Source organism: Pyrus communis, chromosome 6, assembly GCF_041283825.1.
Source record: "Pyrus communis isolate YQ-2024b chromosome 6, ASM4128382v1, whole genome shotgun sequence".
Taxonomy (NCBI): Eukaryota; Viridiplantae; Streptophyta; class Magnoliopsida; order Rosales; family Rosaceae; genus Pyrus; species Pyrus communis.
Window position 1 is genome coordinate 5,443,432 of NC_142570.1, and position 21,993 is coordinate 5,465,424.

Here is a 21,993-nt window from a genome sequence, read left to right on the forward strand (position 1 = left end):
ATATATATGAATGACTAATAATTCCACAAACGTTTATAAATTGAATTTCATATAATTTCTGTTAATGCTTTGGGGGACTAGAGTGAACTACGAATGGCTTGATCCCTGTTTAGGGTACGGTGGCAATCTAACGAGACGTTAGATGCATCCATACAAGATGTGAGATTAAATAATTGAGACAATAGCTTTGTTTGGGGAATTGAACAATGTGAGGGACATTAGTGTAAAATGTGAGTTTTAACCTTATGTGTTGGTGGTTAAATGCTGGTTATAAATCAATATGTGAAGAATCAAGAAATTTAAGTAAAGAATCATAAGTATTGATAGTTAATTAAACTAGTGTCTAGTTGGGCTTGTCACCGATGATTACCCCGAAAATAAATAGTTCGGGAGTAGGGAGTTACAGCTTATGCATTTTATGCCATATTATATATATGTATATAATTTAAAATGTTATGACATGGTTGAGTATTAGATTGCATCACAGTATATCCATATGTATATTACTTGCACATAATTATTGTGAATGCTTTGAAAGGCAAAGGTGAACGCATGACACCCAGGTAAGTTCAAGTGAATTTATGATATTAGCAGAAATGATTGAGTTATGGTATGACTATATTGATGTTCTAGACAACTCCAACTTTGTCCTACTGGTTGCCTATGAATTGTACATGTTGTGTTGAGATGTGGTTAGAGCTTATTAACCTGCACCTCGATGTTAGTGCTCTTGCCCAAGAACAGGGCCTAGCCTTTACGTGATCGTTCACCTCTCGCACCACATGCTCACCTTAGATCCAAATTTGGTGCCAGCTTGTCGTACATACCACATTAGGTGGTTTCGACTGTAGGTGACCTGCGATTCGTCGTACAGCCTTCACGTGATCGTAGCACTTGAGCATACTTATTTACCTCCAGCCTGTCGTACAAACCACTTTAGGTGGTTCCGACTCGTGTGCAGGTTTACATATTGACGAGCTATTGGCTAGCATGTTATTGAGCTTATTGGCTAGCATATTGACGAGCTATTGGCTAGCATGTTATTGAGCTTATTGGCTAGCATGTTGACGAGCTATTGGCTAGCATATTGATGAGCTATTGGCTAGCATGTTATTGGGTTATTGGCTAGCATGTTGATGAGTTATTAGCATATTGACGAGCTATTGGCTAGCATGTTATTAATCTTATTGGCTAGCATGTTGACGAGCTATTGGCTAGCATGTTGATGAGCTATTGGCTAGCATGTTATTGAGCTTATTGGCTAGCATGTTGACGAGCTATTGGCTAGCATATTGATGAGCTATTGGCTAGCATGTTATTGAGCTTATTGGCTAGCATATTTATGAGTTATTGGCTAGCATGTTATTGGGTTATTGGCTAGCATGTTGATGAGTTATTGGCTAGCATGTTATTGAGCTTATTGACTAGCATGTTATTAAACTATTGGCTAACATGTTGATGAGCTATTGGCTATCATGTTATTGAGCTTATTGGCTAGCATGTTATTGAGCTATTGGCTAGCATGTTATTGAGCTATTTGCTAGCATTGACTGAGGAGATATGGGTGCAATCGTACATGTCACCATAGGTGACTTCCGACTTGCGTGCTATTATGGATTATCAAACACTTGATTATTTATGTTGCTAACGAGATGCTATGTCGTGGTATACTTTTGGATTTACTATTGTTATACATTTGATTTCATACTTATAAGTAGTATAATTTTCTGGAAACTATATAGGATTTGCGACGAAGGGTTACTACCTTTGATAATTGAAATGATTTTGAAAATCTTTGTGTTGCCCACTCACACTTTCTACTTTGCACCCGTTCAGGTTCTGATAGCAAATTTCCGTATCGACGAGGACTTGTGGCATTCCCTAGTTCAGGTGGCTCTTATGATGGTTTAATTATTATCTTACCTTACTGTACTTTACTTATGCTCTGTATCACGTGTGAAAGGGGTCCATAACCGCTCACCGCGCACTCATGTACTTAAGCATTTTAGGTTTTAATTTATTCACATTTTATACACCATCACACTTTATGGCTTCGTCACCTTTCAGGTGTCGGTCAACACAACTCAATTTGGGGTCCTAGTGGACATTCCGGGTTGGGATGTGTCATTAACTAAATAAAATTTAATAATTGGAACAGTTCAAATTTTTAATCTTTATTTGAAGACCAATCTTGCAACAAATCATTCGAATTGGAGGTCGTTTAATGATCTAAACATATCAAATAAATGGACGATTCACCTGAATATATTACTAGATACCTACATCATCATTTGTTCTATACATTTGACTATATGATCTCCAAGTGAAATGATTTTAGAAGGGGTGATCTTTAAATGAAGATTAAGAAATTAAACGATTCTGATTATATATTTGTACTGTTAAAATAAGTTATTCATAAGGGGAATGAACTCATCCCCCAAAGAGGAATGCAAGTATTGTATAATATTAAATTATTAAAATATAAAGTTAGAATGTTTGTTAAGAATATATATATATATATATATATATATATATATATAAAGTTAGAGTGAAGTTGTTATTAGCATTAAAAAAAAGTTTTTATGCACTCTAAACTTATAATAATATAAGGGAGAAAAAAGCACCTGAAACAATGATGAATTTTTGAGTGCTAATTAACACTTTGCATTCCTATCTTCCTAAAAAATCATCATCCATTCCTCTTTGTTGAAAAAAAAAAGAAAAGAAAAGAAAAAACACATATGTAAGTTACCTGGCTATCAAATTAACGGGTGAGCTTATACACCGATCAGTGCATACAAATTATTTTATTTGCACCGATGCCTGCATACCAAAAATCATTATTCACATATCCAGTTCTTCCTTTCAATCTGGCAAATGTTTGAAGTACTTTATCCTTGATTCTGTGAACTATAAACATATTTTAGGGGTGAAGCGTGTTCGCATGAGTAGAAACTCATGCATTTTGTGGAAAGATTTACAATGTGTCTGGAACATGGAGCGGCTACCACTTGTTATTATACAATTGGAGGAAAGTTTTTTTTTTGTGTCCCTCCAATTATATAATGACATGTGAAATTCTATCTTGAGTTATCAGCATACTGAAAATTCTCTTGATTGTGTGAACTCAAGTTATTAAATTGTTTACACTAAGCACTTCCTACAATAACAAAAACTATATCACAACATTTGGAAACTATACAAGTAGCTGAGGAAGTGATCTGCAGGCTCCATATCACAGTGTGAATAATCCGAAAAATTACTCACCCAGTTACACAAGTACTTACGGATTGCATGAGTCGAACATATAATTGCAGCGGCCCATTTGGTCATTTATCATAAGTCGATCGATAAACTGATCAGTTCCAGTTATTGGAGAACATTCTTATTGATTCGGCAAGAGTCCTTAAGTAGTAAACATAGAAAAGTGGATGATGAAGAAGTGAATGTAATCAGAGCCTGGATGATCCCTTTGGGTAGTGTAGCACAATGCGATTGTAGGCATCCAGAGTGAGAAAATCATCTAGTGTTTGAGCAGTGCATTGCCTGGTGAAAATCCTGCAAGCCTCCTTATACATTCCCTTCTTAAACTTCTCCTTCCCAACCTCCCTCTCAATCCTCTCCATTTCTTCCTCCACCACTCTCCCAAACAGCTCCTTGCCAACCCTCACTCCGAGCCTGTCACCGTCCAACTCCACTCCATACTTGATCCACTGCCAGTTCTGCACCCTGCTTATTTCCGCAGTGGCTGCATCCTCCATGAGGTTGTAGAGTGGCACTGAGCCTGTCCCAGTGAGCCATGCTGCCACGTACTGGATACCTACCCGGGTGTTGAGCCGGAGACCTTCTAGGGTTCGGACGCCGCGAGGCCTCTGGAGGAGGTCTTCTTCTGTTATGGTGGATGCATCTTCTCTTCTCATGGATTGGATTTGGTTAGGGGTGTTGGGTGGCATGTTGTTTGTGAAGATATCCATGCAGGCTGGGATTAGCCCTGGGTGAGCTGCCCATGTTCCATCATGTCCTGCTTTCACCTCCCTTAGCTTGTCTTTCCTCACCAAGTCCAAGGCTGCTTCATTTGCTTTTGGATCATCTCTGATTGGAATCTGAGCTGCCTGCTCATTTCAAAAATTGGATTAATGAAAGTCTTTTCATATTTGTCATCTCTAATTTACAAGTTCTCAATCTCCCAAGTTCTTTATATCCATGTTTTACATGAATATGCAAGTAATTTGAGAACTACTTATATCATTGGATGCAAACTTTTAATTCGAAAATTTAACTGAGGAGACAGTAGACGGGCAAATAAGTCGTATATAAAACAGGTTTTGTACAGTTTATTGTCTGTTAGTGTCCAAGTAGTTCTATGTTTGATTAAAAATTGAGGAACGCTCCAATCTACCACTGCTAATCTGGGAACACTCTTAACAGTGGTAGATTAGAACATTTCCCTTCAAAAAGATTAGAACATTTTGCATAAGAATCCTACAACATGCATATCAAATAATAAATCAGACACCTACTGTGTCATAAAGATAGCAGTGATGCACAAAATTTGTCTACGGCTGCAAACTAGACAGGCGATAGAAATGCTTATAGTTATAAGCACATTAACTAATAGTGAAGAAGAATTGCATACCATTCCACCCATGGCGTGCACGCCGCGTCTATGGCACGTCCGGATGAGGAGGTCAGAGTAGCTCCTCATGAAATGTTGAGTCATGCCCACCAGAACACGGTCTGGCAAGAGGCGGTCGGGGTGAGCCTGGAAGGTTTTGACATAGCTGAAAATGTAATCCCATCTTCCACAGTTCAAGCCAACAGAGTGGTCCCTCAGCTCATAGAGGATCTCATCCATTTGAAACACAGCTGGAAGTGTTTCAATCAGCACAGTTGCCCTGATGCTTCCTCTCTCTATCCCTGCCATCTTCTCTGCCCTCTCAAACACACAGTTCCATATCTTAGCTTCCCTGCAAAAATTATCCAGCTTCTGTCACACTAGTACATCATTTGGGCACAATACTAAATAATCTGGCTAATATCCATGCAACTTTCGGATAAAAATAAAAATTCCCCGACTCTCATCATGAATTTTTTGTTATATATAGCAATTGAGGTTTTAGGCAATGCCGCAATGAAAGAAACTTATCTACAGTACCTATGACAAAATCTTAAGTCAATCATGTACTGATATGCGTTTTAACTTTTTCACATAACAGTGTGGATTGGTTTGAGAATCGTCATAGTGACATTTCATTACAAAAAATCCTTTTTCTTCCCTACACAACAATATATAAAATTGACTTCACCAATGTTCAAACTGCATCACATGACATGAAATTCTAAATATAACATAAATTTTAGCATACAAATTACACTCTTCCTTTGCAAAAACGATTGATCGAAACATCTTTAACATGTTTGAACAAATTAATACGGTATATAATTAGTAATTACTTACCTTGAGGTCTCCATTTTAGGGAGATAGAAGAAAGGTCCAAATCCAGCCCCTTGGGTTTGCCTGAATGCTTTATAGTTGTGGTAAAAGTAAAGGCCGAAGTCCACAAGGCAACCAGTTGCAGGCTCACCATCAATGAAAATGTGAGCCTCAGGCAAGTGCCAACCTCTCGGACGAACAAAAAGCTTGGCTGTGTTTCTGTCGTTCAGCTTGTAAACCCTATTCCTGGCCTTGTCATGGAATGTTATCCCCCCATCCACAGCATCCTTCAGATTCACTTGCCCTCTCATCAAGTTCTCCCAAGTTGGTGACAGTGCATCTTCAAAGTCCGCCTACAAAAATAAGAACAGCTTTTTTAGATTACAATGGAGATAATCAAACCAGACATTAGCCTAATCTTAACTTATTTGCTACGTTAAAGGGGAACTAAGTACCATTTTTATTCATGCTTGTGAATGCACTCAACAAAACTATTTTGTATGAAAATTGTAGATCACATCTCCAATTTTATTGACGCTAGACTAATTTTTATAAACGAGATCTCGTGAAGATGTGATTTTACAAAAATTGTCCTCTAAAGAATGTCTTTTGAATAACTATCGCACTGTAGCATTGTATTACCAAACTAGTCAAATTATCATTGTACTTTAGACAATGGCATATCAACTTTATCGTTTATAACAAGTGGATTAATCTATTACTATTGTAACCTTTCTTGTCAAATTAGTATTGTACTTTGGTTTATGACGTATCATAACAAATTAATACTAACACTATGTCACAATTTGACCGTGATACTCAAATATTTATACTAGACAGTGAGAGTAATTGATAAATATGATTCGCCATGTTATAATTCGGGTGGATCACAACATGTGGTGTTATGGCCATAACCATCATAATATGTGGTGTTATGGTCATAGCCAAATTTTTCTTCCCACCGATCAAAACATGCTACCAAGCAAAACGGAAAAAGGCAAAAACTGATCATTTGGAGAACCAATATGTATGAATGAATACTACTGACCATGAAAACTTTGGCTCCAGAATTGAGAGCATTGATGATCATCTTCCTCTCGACAGGTCCCGTAATCTCCACCTTCCGATCCGCCACCGCTTCCGGTACCGGAGCACAAACCCAATTCCCCTCCCTAATGAACTTGGTAGCAGGATCAAACCCTGGCAAAGCTCCCTCATTGTACCTCCTCTTAGCCTCCTTCCGACACTCCAACGCATACTTGATTCGGTTCCTAAATTCCCTCTGCAACTCCACCACAAACTGCAAAGCATCCTTGGTCAGAATCCTCGAAAACTCTCCGTCGTACCGTCCCCGAATGTCGACACCATCGGGAACGTCATATCCTCCGCCGCCACCACCGCTCCTCATGGTGGCCTGTTCAGGGCTATATGTGCCAACTCCCATCATTTTTTTTCTCCCTTTGGCTAGCAAAAACTGTGATATGGTTGTAAGGGGAGGTGTAGTGATAGATAAATATATAGAGGCGTGACCGAAAAGGGGTATATAATGTATCGGATGAGCATTATCGTTATGGGGCGGTGCATGGCGTTATGTGCGTAAGGTGAGCAGGTGGTGATGCAAGTTGTGCATGGAAGAGGGGGAGGATAAGGAAGGGCGGTTTCTTTGAAGTTTGTGCCCGCCTTGGGGGTGGTGTCAATTAGGATACTGAGGATTGGGGGGTTTTACCATCGCGGTATGGTTTCATTGGACCCTGGTTGCATTTTTCTCACCTCTCAAGTGATGGCGAGAAATAAGGTGGTGTGTACAAGCATTATTTGTGGACGGTGACGGTGAGCAAAAATACTTCTTTAACCTTTGCCATAAGGTGTGTTAAAAAGACAAGTTATATTTTTCACACTTTAGTTTTTTTTTTTTATTGCAATTTTTTCTTGTTTGAAGGTATTTTCAGGGTTGTATGTATATAATCAGCTTTAATATTGGAGAGTGATTTTAACAGCATTTTTACCCGCACCATTTTTTCAATTTGTTCGATCTAATTACTAAGAAATCTAAAATATTTGAATTGGCTCGCATATATTCTGAACTGAGAATCTATTAAAAAATTCCACAATCATGTCATTACTTGTACAACTTGACTAATTGATTCGAATTCTTCATTTAGTACTAGTGGAACAAGTTTTTTTCACTTGTCAAAATGGAGATATTGTGATTGATATTAAACCAACCCGTTTGCTATTGGTGTTTGTGAGATTTAGCTTATATAATTTGTGTCAAACAATGAGTACCCGTTCACCAGAAAAAAGAAAAAAAATGAAAAAAAAAAAACAATGAGTATTCAAATCATGCTAACTCTTGTAAGTGGCCCTCTACCACAGTAGTAGAACGAAATGTTGCCCTTGCACTACGGCGTGAGTTTGAACCTCATCGGCTCCCTAATTGAACAAATCTGTTGTTTGACCAAAAAAAAAAAAACCCATGCTAACTCTTGTAGATGGCGTTTTACTGTAATTACCCTGGGAAGCAATTATGATTGGTCAATAAAAATATATTTCAATGCGATCTCTTTTTTATTTTTCCTTTGTTAAGCCAATCTATCATGATAAGTAAAGAGGGGTAGAGTCACTTTGTGTTGATTATTTTCTAAATGTAAGTTTTCTTCTTCTGCATGTAAAAAATGAAAAATAAATTAATCAAATTCCGGGAGGCTTCATGAAATGCTTCTTTAGGAGTTAAACTTCCATTTGTCCATATTTCGAGAAAAAATATCTCTTGTTTTTTCATTCCCATTCACATAAGAATGAATACTAACTACTTTGACAACTAACTACTTAATCTATGAATGCTCAAAAAAAAAAAAAAAACATGCGAACTCTTTGTCAGTTGCCACTTATGTTTATAGTCCTTATAGTGAGAGGTTTTAAATCGAATCTAATAAATAATGAGTTCAAAATAAAGAAAAAAAACTCCGCATCGAGTCCGCGTCATGTTATCTTTTCGAGTCTAACATTGTCACCTCCGTTCATCCACATGCCATGTGTTTGGGCAGAGTACTAGTGGGCCCAAGAGGCCGCAGAGGTTATCAATATGTTGCCCAATAATAGGCCCAACAGGCCTACTATTTGTGTCTTGGCAGGCCCATTGAATAAATCTTGTTAAATAATTTGTAGGCCCACAAACAAAAAACCCAAACGAAATATGGAATCCCACAAGAAAAAGGTGCCAAAATACACGTGTCACGCGCTTCCAAACCGGACCAGGACTCTATATATATGATTCCACGCGGAGGCGAAGACCAGATTATCAAAACGCGTAAAAGCTAGAAGAACCATTTGGAGGCTGATCGATTTCTTGCGATCCTCTCATCGGCGCCGACGCTCTCGTATCGATTTCCTGTTAATCGATCTCGATTCCTCTTGCCGGTAAGGCCTTCCGATACCTGTGAATTTCTCGCGGGTTCCCACAGAAATCGAGGTTCTAGGGTTTCTGTTATTCGCCGATTTGCCATCTGATTGATGTTCTTTGATCTGTGCGTCTGTGTTCATTTGTAATTGAAGTTTTTGTGAATTGTATTCTTTGTGTGTCTGTGTTGATTGAATTGGGGTCTGCAAGGAAAAAAAGGCTGAATTTTTTTTTTTGGGATTGAGGATTGGTTAGGGTTTGAATAAAATTTGAATTTGATAAAGTTGAAAGTGATTTTGACTTTTTGGGAATTCAGGGATTTGAAATTTTCTAGGGGTTATTGTGTTTTGATTTCAATTGTTGAGTTTGACCACTGATTAAGAAGAGCTGTGCTTGTTAATCATATGGCGACAGGGCGAGTTGATGTTTTGAGGAGGAGTGATTCTTATAATTACTCGAAAAGAGAATTTGAGTATTATAGGAATGGGGTTTCTCGTGGTGATGTAGGTCATGGTCGCAGTGATGAGCTCAAACATAGGAATGGATTCCATCAATCTTCCAATGTGCGCTATTCACGGGGATATGGACGGCTTCCAAATGCCCCAGAGCCATTGGTTAAGAATGGAAAAACCCGAAGGAGTGAAGATGCGGCTCAATTACCTGCCGAGAAGAAAGAGTTTGGCGATGATGTCAAACATAGGAATGGACTCCATCGTTCTTCCAAAATGTGTGATTCACGAGGATCTGGACCGCGGCTTCCAAATGCCCCAGAACTAGTGGTTAAGAATTGCAAAACCCGAAGGAGTGAAGATGCTTATCAATCACCTCCTGAGAAGAAGAGGAAGTTTTCTCCTATTATATGGGACAAAGAAGAGAAGGAAGTGAGAGTCTCATCGAAGAATAGAGTTGTTCCCGTTATTCCTCTGCCCTCCCCTCATCCAGATGTAGCAAGATTACCTGCTATTGCTAAGGTTGAGGATGTTGTTTCTGTTGGAGTTCTTTCCAAGTCTCCGGCTAGAGTGGTGGAGTCTCTGGAAGCGGAGGTTTCCGAAATTTCTGATGTTTCTCAATTTGAGGCACCAGCCGATCTTTCTGCACCACTACATCCTCAGAAGGTTGGGGAAGATGAACAGGTGCAAAAGAACAGGGAAGACAAAGAATTTTTCTATCAACGTGACATCTCATTGTCAAAATGGTCATCCGATAGTGATTCCCCAAGGGATATCTCTGATGACAGCTCGCCTGAAAGTGGGGAGATTCGAATAGAAAGCTCCAGGTTGAGTCGGGCTAGAACTTCTGGCTCTGACAAAGAAGACAGCTTTGAAAAGCCTGGCAGTGGAGACACACTTTATGGAGACGAGTTATGTGATGATGCGCTTATGGATGCTGATAATTATGGTGGGAATGCTGAAGATAGCCGGTTCTACTCTGATTCAGAGGATGATTCTGATCTTTCTCAGATTGAAGAGCCAGAAGTGCCTACACAAAAAAGTATAAACATGCTTCAAGGTTGCAGAAGTGTGTTTGAGTATGAAAGGCTCAACCATATAAGTGAAGGCACTTATGGTGTTGTCTTTAGAGCCAGAGATAAAAAGACCGGAGAAATTGTCGCATTGAAGAAGATGAAGATGGATGTGGATAAGGGATGTGATGGTTTCCCTATGTCGGCATTGAGAGAAATAAACATTCTCTTGTCTTTTAATCACCCTTCTATTGTTGGTGTTAAGGAAGTTGTTATGGATGACTTTGATGGTGTTTATATGGTTATGGAGCATATGGACCATGACTTGAAGGGGCTAATGGAGTCGATGAAGCAGCCATTTAGTATTGGTGAAGTTAAGTACTTGATGAAACAACTTTTGGAGGGTGTAGAGTATCTTCATGACAATTGGATCCTTCACAGAGATCTGAAAACATCAAATATTCTATTGAATAACGAGGGTGAGTTGAAAATATGCGACTTTGGGTTGTCACGACAATATGGGAGTCCACTAAAGCCATATACTTCTTTAGTTGTCACTTTGTGGTACCGGGCACCTGAAATTCTGTTAGGCACAAAACAGTATTCTACAGCAATTGATATGTGGTCAGTAGGTTGCATAATGGCTGAATTATTGGCGAAGGCACCTCTCTTTAGCGGGAAAGATGAAATTGAGCAGCTGGACAAGATCTTCAAAACTCTTGGTACACCAGATGAGAAAAGTGGTTTGTCCAAATTGCCAGGCTTCAAAGCTAATTTTGTTAAGCAACCGTAAGTTTCTTTTTTCCATTATAATTTTAGCGATTACAAGTTCATTCCTTCCTGCTGATTTTTGTGGTTACTTGTTTTCACCGTTTAATATCTTTCTAATAGTTTCTGAAACTCTTTCAGGTACAATCTTCTGCGCAAGAAATTTCCTGCCGCATCTTTCACCGGATCATGCCCAGTGCTCTCTGAATCTGGGTTTGATTTGCTGAAGAGGCTCTTATGTTATAACCCTGCGGAGCGAATAACAGCGAAGGATGCCCTCAACCATAACTGGTTTCGCGAGTCCCCTGAACCAAGAAGGGATTTCAAGCCAATTACTCCTGATCGACATGTTCAAGACCGGCACCTTAACAGCAGGCGGCGTGAGAAAATTTTACAGCAATAATCATCTTAGCCTGTTCTTTTTGCAGTTCTTTATATTTTGCTAACCTGATGGCAGCTAAAAAGTACAACAAAGACCTCTACTGTAGGGTCCTTTAGGATAGCTGGAGCAAAGGAGTTGCAAGGTGTGTCAGTCGGCACTAATGGTTTGTCCTGTTAAGAGCAGCTTAATAGTGCTGCACAGTCTTCCTATATGAAGGTGTGGCAAAATGTTGAGAAGAAAAGAGAACTTATTGTTTTTTTTCCACATTCTTGAACCTGTGTATATATATGTTCACATTGGAATGATATTATTTTTATCAATGTCCTCATTATTTGTAAGTTAGAACCTTTTGCTTTCACTTTATTCACGCTTAAAACTTTGTTTGCAAGTGATTCTGGGCTTTAAAAGAATGGGAGGGTGCATTATTCGCTTTTCACACTTGGAGACTGGAAGTTCGGCAATCGTAAGTTATTTTACCACACACAAGGTCTTTTGAGGTGTATCCAGTCATATGCATTGCTGGTTCATGTATTGAGGTCTGTTCGGTCTTCCATGTTTTCCTAAATCATGATGCTCCCTCCAATGCCTAGCTTATGGTTATGCTATGTTAGGCCAGTGTGTTAATACTTCATGTGGCAAATCCTCGATTGATAATTTGTTGGAAATGTTTCCTTTTTTGTCAAGTTCATAGTAAACGAGGCATTATATTGGTTTATTTTTATTACCCAAATGTAAGTTCTGTCCAGACCACTTCTAATACACATAAAATAAACAAGATATGGTGTGTGCACTATAAGTTGACAGTGTTGCCAGTCTCTTCCACTGCTATTTCTCGTTGTCTAAGTAGTGTTGTTTTGTTAGGTGCTTGAGTTCTATTGATACGTGCAGTGGTATTCAGTTCCTTGTCGGGTTCGATTGCTTCTGCATTCTGTGGATGTTTTTTGGTTGAGGTTTTATCTCATAGAGCCAGGAGCTGCAATGTGGTTTAAACTTATATTTTATTTTTTCTCTTTCTTGTTGTAATTCCTTTTTGTCTTCTCCTTCATCTGCCTATTACTTCATTTGATTAATTTTTGAGATGTAGATTCCTATGTGCATTATTCGGTTGGGAATTAGCTTGCTATGGTAATGGAGAATTTGCTTGCCTGCAGCTAGATCACTCAGCTGGTAAGGGTTTTCATTTTTCCTTATCGATTTGTGAATCTAGGTGCAGCTGTTATATTTTTTTCGCCATGTGTAGTGTGCATGGGATATTTACAGTCTGTAGTTTACATCAATCTTATGCCGAATCAGTAGAAAATTGTGATGCTGTAGAGTTTTTGGTAATGAGTATTTTTAAAATATAAATTGCTAGCATATCTACTCAACTTGCAACTATTTGGATCGAGAAATGTTTGATATCACATCGTGTCCCCAGTGGAAATAGTTGAAATTTTAAAAAATTTAGCTCTGATTTTTCTGAAGTATAGAGAATGCTGGGGACTCAGAAGTGTAATGGAAGATGTAGAATGATTTAAAAAAATGAAGAAAATAAAGATATATGAAGTAAGCCTTAATTTTCTGAAATTGTATCTAGTTAAAAGGATGCTGATTGAATTGGTATCGTCACAATGTTGGATGATATGAATTCATGTCATGTATGTATGCCCTATGAGCTCAATGTTGTGTAAATGAGTTGTCTGAAATTTACATGCCAGGCCTTCCTCATATCCTGTGCCTTCATTAGCAGCTTTATCAGCCGCGGTGGGAACCATTTTTTTGTACAGACAGGATAATATCAAAAGCTTTATACCGAGCATCAGAGGGAAAGTTGCGTAATGTTGCTTATGATATTCGTGTTTTTCTTTTCGTTTGTTACTCTTTAGAGTAACGAAGATCCGGTTTGGTACTTTCACGCCTTCTTTTTCTCTGAACTCCTTTTATGCAGGATGCATATGTAACTTTTACCCATGCAAAGAGTTACCGTGATGGATATATTCTCTTCTCCGCATTTGTGAAGTCACAGTAAGATTTTTGAAAGGTAATCATGTCTCTGTAATTCATCGTGCGAATCGCATCAGTATATAAGTATCATTTGTAATGCAGATTACTTAATACGAAAGCGGCAGTAGATTTCTTTTTTCTTCGATAATTCTAGCCGAACATGAATGATTTTTTTCGTATATTTCACTGGGTGTTGTAAATGTTGTGCTTGACGAAACAGAATGCAGCAGAAGTCTTAACAGGTTGAGCTGCGACTGTCTCAAAAGCACAGCAGAAATCATCGGAACCCCGAACATAAATCATCGAGTCGTGAACGTTATCGTCTTCCCAAGCACGAAAGGAGCTAGTGTCTCCTCAAAGAAGCGGATGGTGCTAACGAGCCCCCGACCAATCGTCCGTCCATAGAGGGTAATTCCACTAGGGTTGCGTGTAGGTCACTTAAAACAATAGCAAACTTTGTTACACTCCAAAATCAAAACACAATGGGCGAGAGGGATGATGAAGGGTAAACAGCAGGAGGAATGACGAGTGTTCGAAACAAAAAAGTTCGGAAAAACAAAATAGTTGTTAGACGGCCCTTTATTCGGTTTCTTGTATGGTAAATAATGAAATCATTTAATAAAGTTACAGAGCATGAGGAAGTTGTAAGTGGACACGCCAAAAAGGTCTTTTCTGATAGAGGGACATGTATGAAGCTATTTGTAGGCATTAGAACGTAATCAACTGCTTCAAGGTCACTTTCTGAGTAGAAACCTCCCGAGGTTCCCGGAACTGTTGGTGATGCCCAAGTTTCCGGAGCTGTTATAGATTCCCGATTGCAACATATTGCTGGACTTGCAACAAGCATAACTAAGACCATCTCCAAAGGAGACGTTAAATTTTGACAGCTTATGTGGCATTGATATTTTGCAAAATTTTGTTCTTCAACCGATATGTCAAATTAAATTATAATTTTATTATTTTATAAAATAATTATTAAACTAATTAAAATTTAATAAAGGATATTTAAAGTTTAATCAGTAATCTGTTTATTTTCATTTATTAAAAAGAAGAAAAAAGTAGGATAATTGCATCGGTCAACTCAACATTAATTATAATAAATGATTAAACTAATTAAAATTAATAAAATACATTTAATAATTAATAAAAAAAACATTTAAAGCTGTTGTCAAATTTGACAGCAACCTCTTTTGTTGCCAATCTATGTCATCGCGGCATAAGATTTGGCACTTTGGTTGGAGAATATTAGTATGGTCTTTTTTTTTATTGTTATAGCTAATGTGTATATTTTGGCATCTCTTTTGGAGATACTCTGATGAGCCACATGCACAATGTAGTGAAAATTTGCACATAGTACATATAAAAAGCGTGAAATTCCAGGATAGGTCTGGGTTTATGCTGGCCTCTATGTGGTTCCGCCACTATATATTAATGTGCGAAATATAGGAGAGCTACTTTTTGGCCTCTATCACTTTCCTGCAGTGTTAGCCAACAATGAAGAGCGAACGCTTCCGGCGGATTCAGGATTGGGTTCATGTGGTTGCAAGTGCTGGTCATATTATCATTTTTACAATCGAACCTTGCCATTGCTTTTTCTTAATGATGGGAAACAATTTCTAAAGTTGTTGAGAATTTTTTATTTTATTTAAACAAACGATACTATTTATACTAAGGAAAGAAAGTGGGCATATCCTTACAATGAGTTATCATTAATGTAATTCAAATTCGCATTTAGGGAGAATCGAACTTAAGATTTACCAGTGAAAAAATGTCGACTATACTATAATACTAAGTGGCTAAAGTAGTTGAGATTAGCGAATAAGTAAATTGGTATTTATAGGCCCAATATTGATCATGTAAGATGCATTTGCAATTGTTAAGTGGTGTACCAACGTGTCATGGATTTTGCTAGGGCTAGTCGGATCAACGTCTGAAACCTCACACTCACAAGTGTGCAGTCTACTAACCCAAGTATTGCGAGTGTGCACAAACAGTTGGAAGTCTCTAAACTCGTGTGAGTGTGTACAAACAGTTGGAAGTGTCCAAATTGCTTCTCTAAGAGCGATAAATAATAGAGATAGGGCCCATATGATAAAATGTCGAGTAATGTTATTCATACCATATTTTTGTACTACATTTTCATACCACCTTCGGTGGCATTTGATGTCGATAGCCATATCATTTGAATTAATCAGATTTTTAAATTTAGTTCATTATTTAATAAACTAATAATTAAGAAAAATTAGTTAATTAAATGATGATTGTAGTATACGAGGAGTTTTTCTCCAACATTTCCTTGGGTTTTGCAAATTTTCAAATGATGTGGCTGTCTACATCAGATGCCACCTAAGATGGTATAGAAATGTGGTATAAAAATATGATATAAATAGCCTTACTCAAAAATGTTGTATGAAGGCTATAAGATAGGGAGCAACTTACATGGCACAGTACATACAAAGAAACAAAAAAGGGTCTTGAAGGGTTTAGGGTTTTAAAATATCACAGAAAAATGGTGTACATATACAGAAAAATGGTGTACATATACAAGTAAACCCAAACAAAGTGGGCACCCAACTATGATCCGATCCTCACCACCGGAAAATTCAAAGATTGCATACAATGAATGAGCTGATATGATGAACACCGGACGGAATGTGATGCTGAGAAGGCTTTGTTCTTCCTTTGCTTTGGACGAACGAATCATAATTTAGATGAACTACTAGATAAAGCATGATTGACTAGCTCCCTCCTCAAGATCTTCCCTGCTGGAGATTTTGGAATGGAGTTGATAAACGCTACCCGCCGTATCTTCTTGTACGGTGAAACCTGCAATAAGAACACACCAACACCAATGTGAAAGCCTATAACATACAAAGTTGCTCCTCAAATCTGCATTTGAACCCTAATATTCATGATGAGAATTGTTCTCTTTTTCCCTAAATATGTATGTAAACCTATGTATATGAGCAATTTTAATTCGAAAGCTGTGAATAAAACTTGTATGCACATTCAGTTACAGATTTTCTATTCAGGAGCATACTTGTTTTGCAACGAAATCCATAACTAGAACCTCGGTGATGTTGCTTCCGGGCTTTCTAACCACATAGGCCATGGGAATCTCCCCTGCATCTTCATCCGGATACCTGTTTTACGAACACAAATGGGAAGAACAAAGAACTCGTAAACCTTGAGGGAAAAAAATACACAAAAACTGTGATCTTTCGACTATCTGCGCGAACACATGCCACTCGTTTTCTTTTAGCCTTCTGGGATGAGGGTGGGACGGCATAAAACAAGATTTCGTAAAGGCCATCTTATCAGCAAAATATCCGTTTAAACGGAAAATTTTCTCTATACCTTTTTTTTCCTTTAAATGCACCAATTTCTTGTTTACAAATAAAGCTAAACTTCTAAGAATGACATCGTACTAGATACATACGGAATCACAGCAGCATCGGCAATGTCAGGATGGGATAGAAGTATATGTTCCAGCTCAGCTGGAGGTACCTGCAATTCGTTCCAGAAACGAGACACCGAAAATAACACATTACGTAAAGGGACTGATCCAATGATATTTACAGTGATCTTTGTCATGAGTGAACTTTCAAGGGGTCTCAGTTTCAGTCACCTGATATGCCTTGTACTTTATCAATTCCTTCAACCTGTCAACAATGTAGAGGAACCCCTCGTCATCGAAATAACAAAGATCACCGGTCTTCAGCCACCCGTCTTTGTCCAAGGTCTCAGAAGTTGCCTTGTCATCTCCTACATAACCTGCACATATTATAAAGGTTTCGAAAAGGTCATTTGGATATGGAACTACATTGTCATCACTGCAAAATCACACTGTAAGAACGGGGTGCCGAAAAACTTAAAATCATCTTAACACGTTTTACGTTTGCAATGTGGGATATCTGAGACATGGCAAGTGTTCATTACCCTTCATGACCGATGGACCTCGCAGCCATAGCTCACCCCTCTTGCCGGGAGGCAATGCCTCTCCTGTTTCAGGGTCGACAATCTTGGCTTCCATATTTTCCGTTAGGCGGCCCACAGAAGCATGCGACTTAGTCTCTTCGGAGTCTATCATCCTCGCCCCCCCTCCTGCGGTCTCCGTCAAACCATATCCCTAAACAGCCACAATATTCAGACATGTGACAGACGAGAGCGATGCGTGTATTAAACGTGTGCCTAACTGTTTTCCCTTTACCCGATAATATTCTAAACTACTTTAATTTGACGAAAAAGATTCGAACTTGAGTGCAAGATTCGAACTTGAATTATGGACTGTAGATGCAATTTTTAATTAACAGTCAAGAATTAAAATTAGGAAGGTAATGCGACAACGTTAATTCTCTGACCTGTGCAATTTCAACAGTGGGAAATTTCTCACGGAATCTGTCAACAACGTCCTTTCCCAGCGGCGCACCGCCACAGCCGAGATGCCGAAGCGAGCTGAGATCGTATTTCTTAACCAGCTCCGACTTCGCCATTGCAACGACCAGCGGCGGCGATACCGGCATGTACGAGATTTTGTGCCTCTCCACGGCCCTCAGCATTGATTCGAAATCGAACCTCTCCATCAAAACCAAGGTCCCGCCCATTGCCACCGCCCGAACCACCATGACGAACCCGAACAAGTGGAACAGAGGTAGCGTGAACAGCGACACCTCTTGGCCGTTGGGTAGGTCCGTGTCGGGTTCGTGAAGGGCGTGGAGCCCAGCTATGACGGCGATGAAGTTGCGGTGAGATAAGAGAACGCCTTTAACTCGGCCGGTGGTGCCGGAGGAGAAGAGAATCGTAGCCGGGTCGGTCTGGTTGACTGCAAACCGGAGGTCGGGTCGTGTTTCGGATGAACCGACCCGGTCGAGCATGGAGAGGAATTCGGGCGAGTCGAGGAGTATAACGTTGCGGATTTTGTCGTTACCCTTGGGGAGCTTCTGAGCTGTTGCTGACGTGGCGAAGGCAATGACTGGTCGGGTTAGCCGGACCTGGTAGGCGATCTCGGACTCGGACCCGACTGGATTAGCAGGCGAAACGACGACGCCTAAGGCGAGGAGAGAGAAATAGAGGACGGGGACGTGGAGGGAAGGAGGGGAGAGAATGAAGGCCACGTGACCTTTGGATAGAGAGGGGGCAAGGGATTGGAGGGAGAGAGTGAGGGAATGGATTTGGCCGAGGAAAGTTTGGTAGGAGACATGGCGGTCGGAGGCGGCGTCGATGAGGACGGAGGTGGTGGGCGCGGCGGTAGAGGATTGGAGGAGGGAGAGGGTGAACTGGGTGAGGGAGAGGGGTTGGGAGAGTGGTGGGAGTGGGACCGGAGGCCGGAGAGTGTGGAAGGTCTTGGTTTGTAGGCAGTAGCCGCTCTTGGGATTTGGTGTGGATTCGTCCGCCATGGTTTGGACGTGCTACTTGAAAGTTGAAAGTGCTTATAAGTTGTAAGACGAAGACGAAGAGACGGGCGACGAAAGGAGACTGATTTTTGAATCACGATATTTATATCATGTTTTAATACTATATTTTTATACTATTTTAGGTGATATCTGACAAGAACAATCACATCATTTGAAAATTTTGCAAGATTCAAAAAAAATGAGGAGAAAAACTTCTCGTATACCACAATCATAATTTAATTAACTAGTTTTTTTAATTATTAGTTTATTAAATAATGAATTAAATTTAAAAATCTGATTAATTCAAATAATGTGGTTGTTCATATTAAATGTTACCTAAGGTATTATGAAAATGTGATACAAAAACATGATATGTATAGCATTACTCTTGATTTTTTCCTAGTTGGGTGCTTTTGTGGTTGTCAAATGTTTGAGTTTGCATGGATTTTAAGCGAAATTAAATCCCGACGTTGACTCTTTTGGGGTTGCCATATAACTATAAGAGAAATGTTAGGGTGCTTAAATTTATAGATAAAATTTACAAATGAAATGATGTGTTATCAATAAGAATAATCATGTTTGTCAATACTTAATTAATGAGTCAATCATCAACTTCTATATATCATTTAGTTTAGCAAATTTAGAGTTTGTTTGGATGTGATTTTAAAATGATTGAAAGCGTTTTTAATGAAAATGTTTTTAGACCTAATTCTTAGTAAAAATGCAAGTAAATCCTGGAAATACATTTAGAGCGCGTTTACGTACACGTAATGGGAATCAAAACATGGAATCGCATTCCGATTACGGACCATTCCTTTGTTTATGTTTGGATCCAAATATTCATCATTGGCCCGTGCAATCAAGACCATTGAGTGAGCATAATTCTCAATCGTCGAATAAAAAAGTGAAGATAATTTTTGTCATTATTAAAGGATAATATTATGGTTTTTATCATAATAATTATCTTTTAATATGAATTATCCTAGCATCTTCTTCAACCAGATAAATAAAATGCGAATTATATCCTAAAACAAGTGGTACAATTTAAATTGAGTTGGGATGTGTGTAGATGTGTGGTCCAGTGAATTGGACATGCTACAAGATGATATTAAAGATGATGGCTTTGGGTGATGATGAGACAAGACTAGAAAAGCTAAGTTTTTTTTTTTGGTGGTGGTGTAATGATGACCTAGGAAACCTAGGTAGACTAGGCTTTTCTTGTTTTTTGCATGGTGATGGAAGTAAGAGTTTCTGCTGAAGGTTTTTAATGAGATTAGAAGCCTAGGTGGGCTAGGTTTCTGATGTGGTATGGTAAAACCTATATAGGCTGTTGCTTATTTACTGACGAGTTTGAAAAGTCAAGGAATAAATCCCATGAATCAATTTGAAGGATATGCTTCAGCTCCACAAATTAGGATTGCAGTGGGATTCTACAAAATTATTTGGTCGCGCCACACAACATTTGCCTATAAATATAAGACTCAGTGCAACGGAAGAAAGACCTTCAATTCAACACACAACTGCCATGCGCAAAACCTCTCAAACATCTTGAGATTTTTTATTTTCTTTTTCCCGTCGACACATCTTCAGTTTGAATAAACAGCGCTGTGAAGGCAACCAGCGAAGACCTTCAGTTTGGATAAACAGCACTGTTGCCGTAGAATCAGCCGACCGATGAGCACCTTCAGTTTGGATAAACAGCACTGTGTCAAGGGCGATTGGTTACCTATCCAAGTCTCGATCGAGAAGGGTTTTCGAATCCTTATTGGCAGATGTCATCTTATTAACCTTCTTGGCGAAGTAAGGTGTTACGAGTTACGACATTTGGCGTATTGGACACCGAGTGATTTTATGATTGGATACTCACAAGTGATTTTCAGAGTTCAGCATTCTAACGGTCGAACCACATTCACCATCAAGACATACATTACCTTTGAGTACTTGTGTCCGTATAGTCTGGTGTCGATTCGACGTGCTTATACTCTTACGAATATAATCACTGTGATCGAATCGGGCGCCAACGATTTGTGAACTTCGCAGAACTAGCAGCCTTGTCTTCAGGCTCGAGAATCCAGAGGCCGAAATTTGTTCCTTCCTCGGCCTCAGTCGCAAGATAAAGAAGTCAGCAACGCGCTCAATGCAACATCAACAAATTTTACTCCTCGGCCGAACTCGGCCGACGAGTTGGCACGTCCCGCATTCAACCGAATGACGTAGTTAACTTATTAGTTACTTGGCCTGCGCGTCACGTGGACTTTGTAATTTTTAGGGTCAACATTTTGGCACGCCCAGTGGGACTCAGTGCTAAAACTACGAAGTTCATATGATATATCAAGATTCCAATCCGGCTCCATGTAGCAGATTGTACGAGCTCCTAGAGGAATTGAAAAAATACAATGAAGAACGAAAAAGATCTTAGGAAGTGGAAAAAATTCTTCGTGGCCATACAGAGATGCAAAAGTCATTCGCTTACATGTTGAGAATAAAAGCTCATGTTACCCTGCAAAAGCAATGGGTAAATGAAGACAGGGCTCGATTTAATACATGGCTAGATGGAAAATATTTTCCTTACGTTTTCGACTACAAATCGATTCCATTTAAGGAATGGTTGGTTGAAAAGACCAGGCGACAATTTTTCGCTCCGGGCGTAATCAGACATCATCCTAAGAAAATTGTTACTTTGGCCCAAAAAAAAAAGCCACCTATTTTTTCTATCGAGACTGAAAATATGGTCGGCCAAGAAGAAAAACCTAGGCCACCTATTTTTTCGGTCGAGGCTGAAAGTGTGGTAGGCCTAGAAGAAAATTTTCAAGTTTCTGAGCCAAAAATTGACTTAGAAAATAATTCGTCAGAAAAGTGTTCCAATGACGAACAAGACCAATTCATGGTTTTAGATGCCAAAACTACACCAATTGACATGGTTATTGGTGATAAACCCAATATAGAGAAATCCCATTCGGCTAAGTTGTTTGAATTAAAAGCCGAAATTATGCCTAGGGGGCATAATAATTGTTCAACACATTCGGCGGCCGAACATGAAATTTTTTTTGCCAAGTTACAAATATTTGGAGAAAATCCTTTATTCGGCTTAGAGCGAATTCAATTTGAAAATGTTGATATCAAAAGATCGCGACTTGGAATAAAGCATCGTTGGCCTCCTCCTGATTATGG

The 21,993-nt window shown here is 39.0% G+C and overlaps 3 protein-coding genes across 16 annotated transcripts; 1 reads left to right on the forward strand and 2 right to left on the reverse strand.

The window, feature by feature from the left end:
* Positions 1–3,271: 3,271 nt before the first annotated feature.
* On the reverse strand, positions 3,272–7,257 carry MLS (malate synthase). Its single transcript, XM_068448667.2, has 4 exons — positions 6,483–7,257; positions 5,459–5,787; positions 4,637–4,967; positions 3,272–4,112 (listed from the first exon to the last, which is right to left on the reverse strand). Exons 1-4 carry the CDS (start codon positions 6,879–6,881, stop codon positions 3,453–3,455), a joined length of 1,719 nt encoding a protein of 572 aa, XP_068304768.2. The 5' UTR covers positions 6,882–7,257; the 3' UTR covers positions 3,272–3,452.
* Positions 7,258–8,722: 1,465 nt separating this feature from the next.
* On the forward strand, positions 8,723–14,093 carry LOC137711543 (cyclin-dependent kinase G-2). Of its 14 annotated transcripts, none has more exons than XR_015963477.1 (7): positions 8,723–8,854; positions 9,249–11,085; positions 11,206–11,662; positions 11,836–11,909; positions 12,531–12,613; positions 13,176–13,466; positions 13,650–14,093. XR_015963477.1 is itself a non-coding variant. In XM_088695578.1 (3 exons), the coding sequence occupies exons 2-3, from the start codon at positions 9,560–9,562 to the stop codon at positions 11,465–11,467; spliced, it is 1,788 nt and encodes a 595-aa protein (XP_088551704.1). In that variant the 5' UTR covers positions 8,723–8,854; positions 9,249–9,559; the 3' UTR covers positions 11,468–13,610. The 14 variants fall into 14 exon arrangements, 2 of the variants coding, with proteins under 2 accessions (XP_088551704.1, XP_068306893.2); XR_015963471.1 differs by having other exon boundaries at positions 8,730–11,085; positions 13,144–13,255; positions 13,374–13,466; XR_015963476.1 differs by lacking the exon at positions 13,650–14,093 and having other exon boundaries at positions 13,144–13,610.
* A 1,699-nt stretch (positions 14,094–15,792) lies between these two features.
* Positions 15,793–18,923, reverse strand: LOC137711545 (4-coumarate--CoA ligase-like 9). The gene is made up of 6 exons (XM_088695579.1): positions 17,791–18,923; positions 17,369–17,558; positions 17,058–17,203; positions 16,869–16,936; positions 16,470–16,572; positions 15,793–16,255 (listed from the first exon to the last, which is right to left on the reverse strand). Exons 1-6 carry the CDS (start codon positions 18,823–18,825, stop codon positions 16,130–16,132), a joined length of 1,668 nt encoding a protein of 555 aa, XP_088551705.1. The 5' UTR covers positions 18,826–18,923; the 3' UTR covers positions 15,793–16,129.
* Between the last annotated feature and the right edge of the window lie 3,070 nt (positions 18,924–21,993).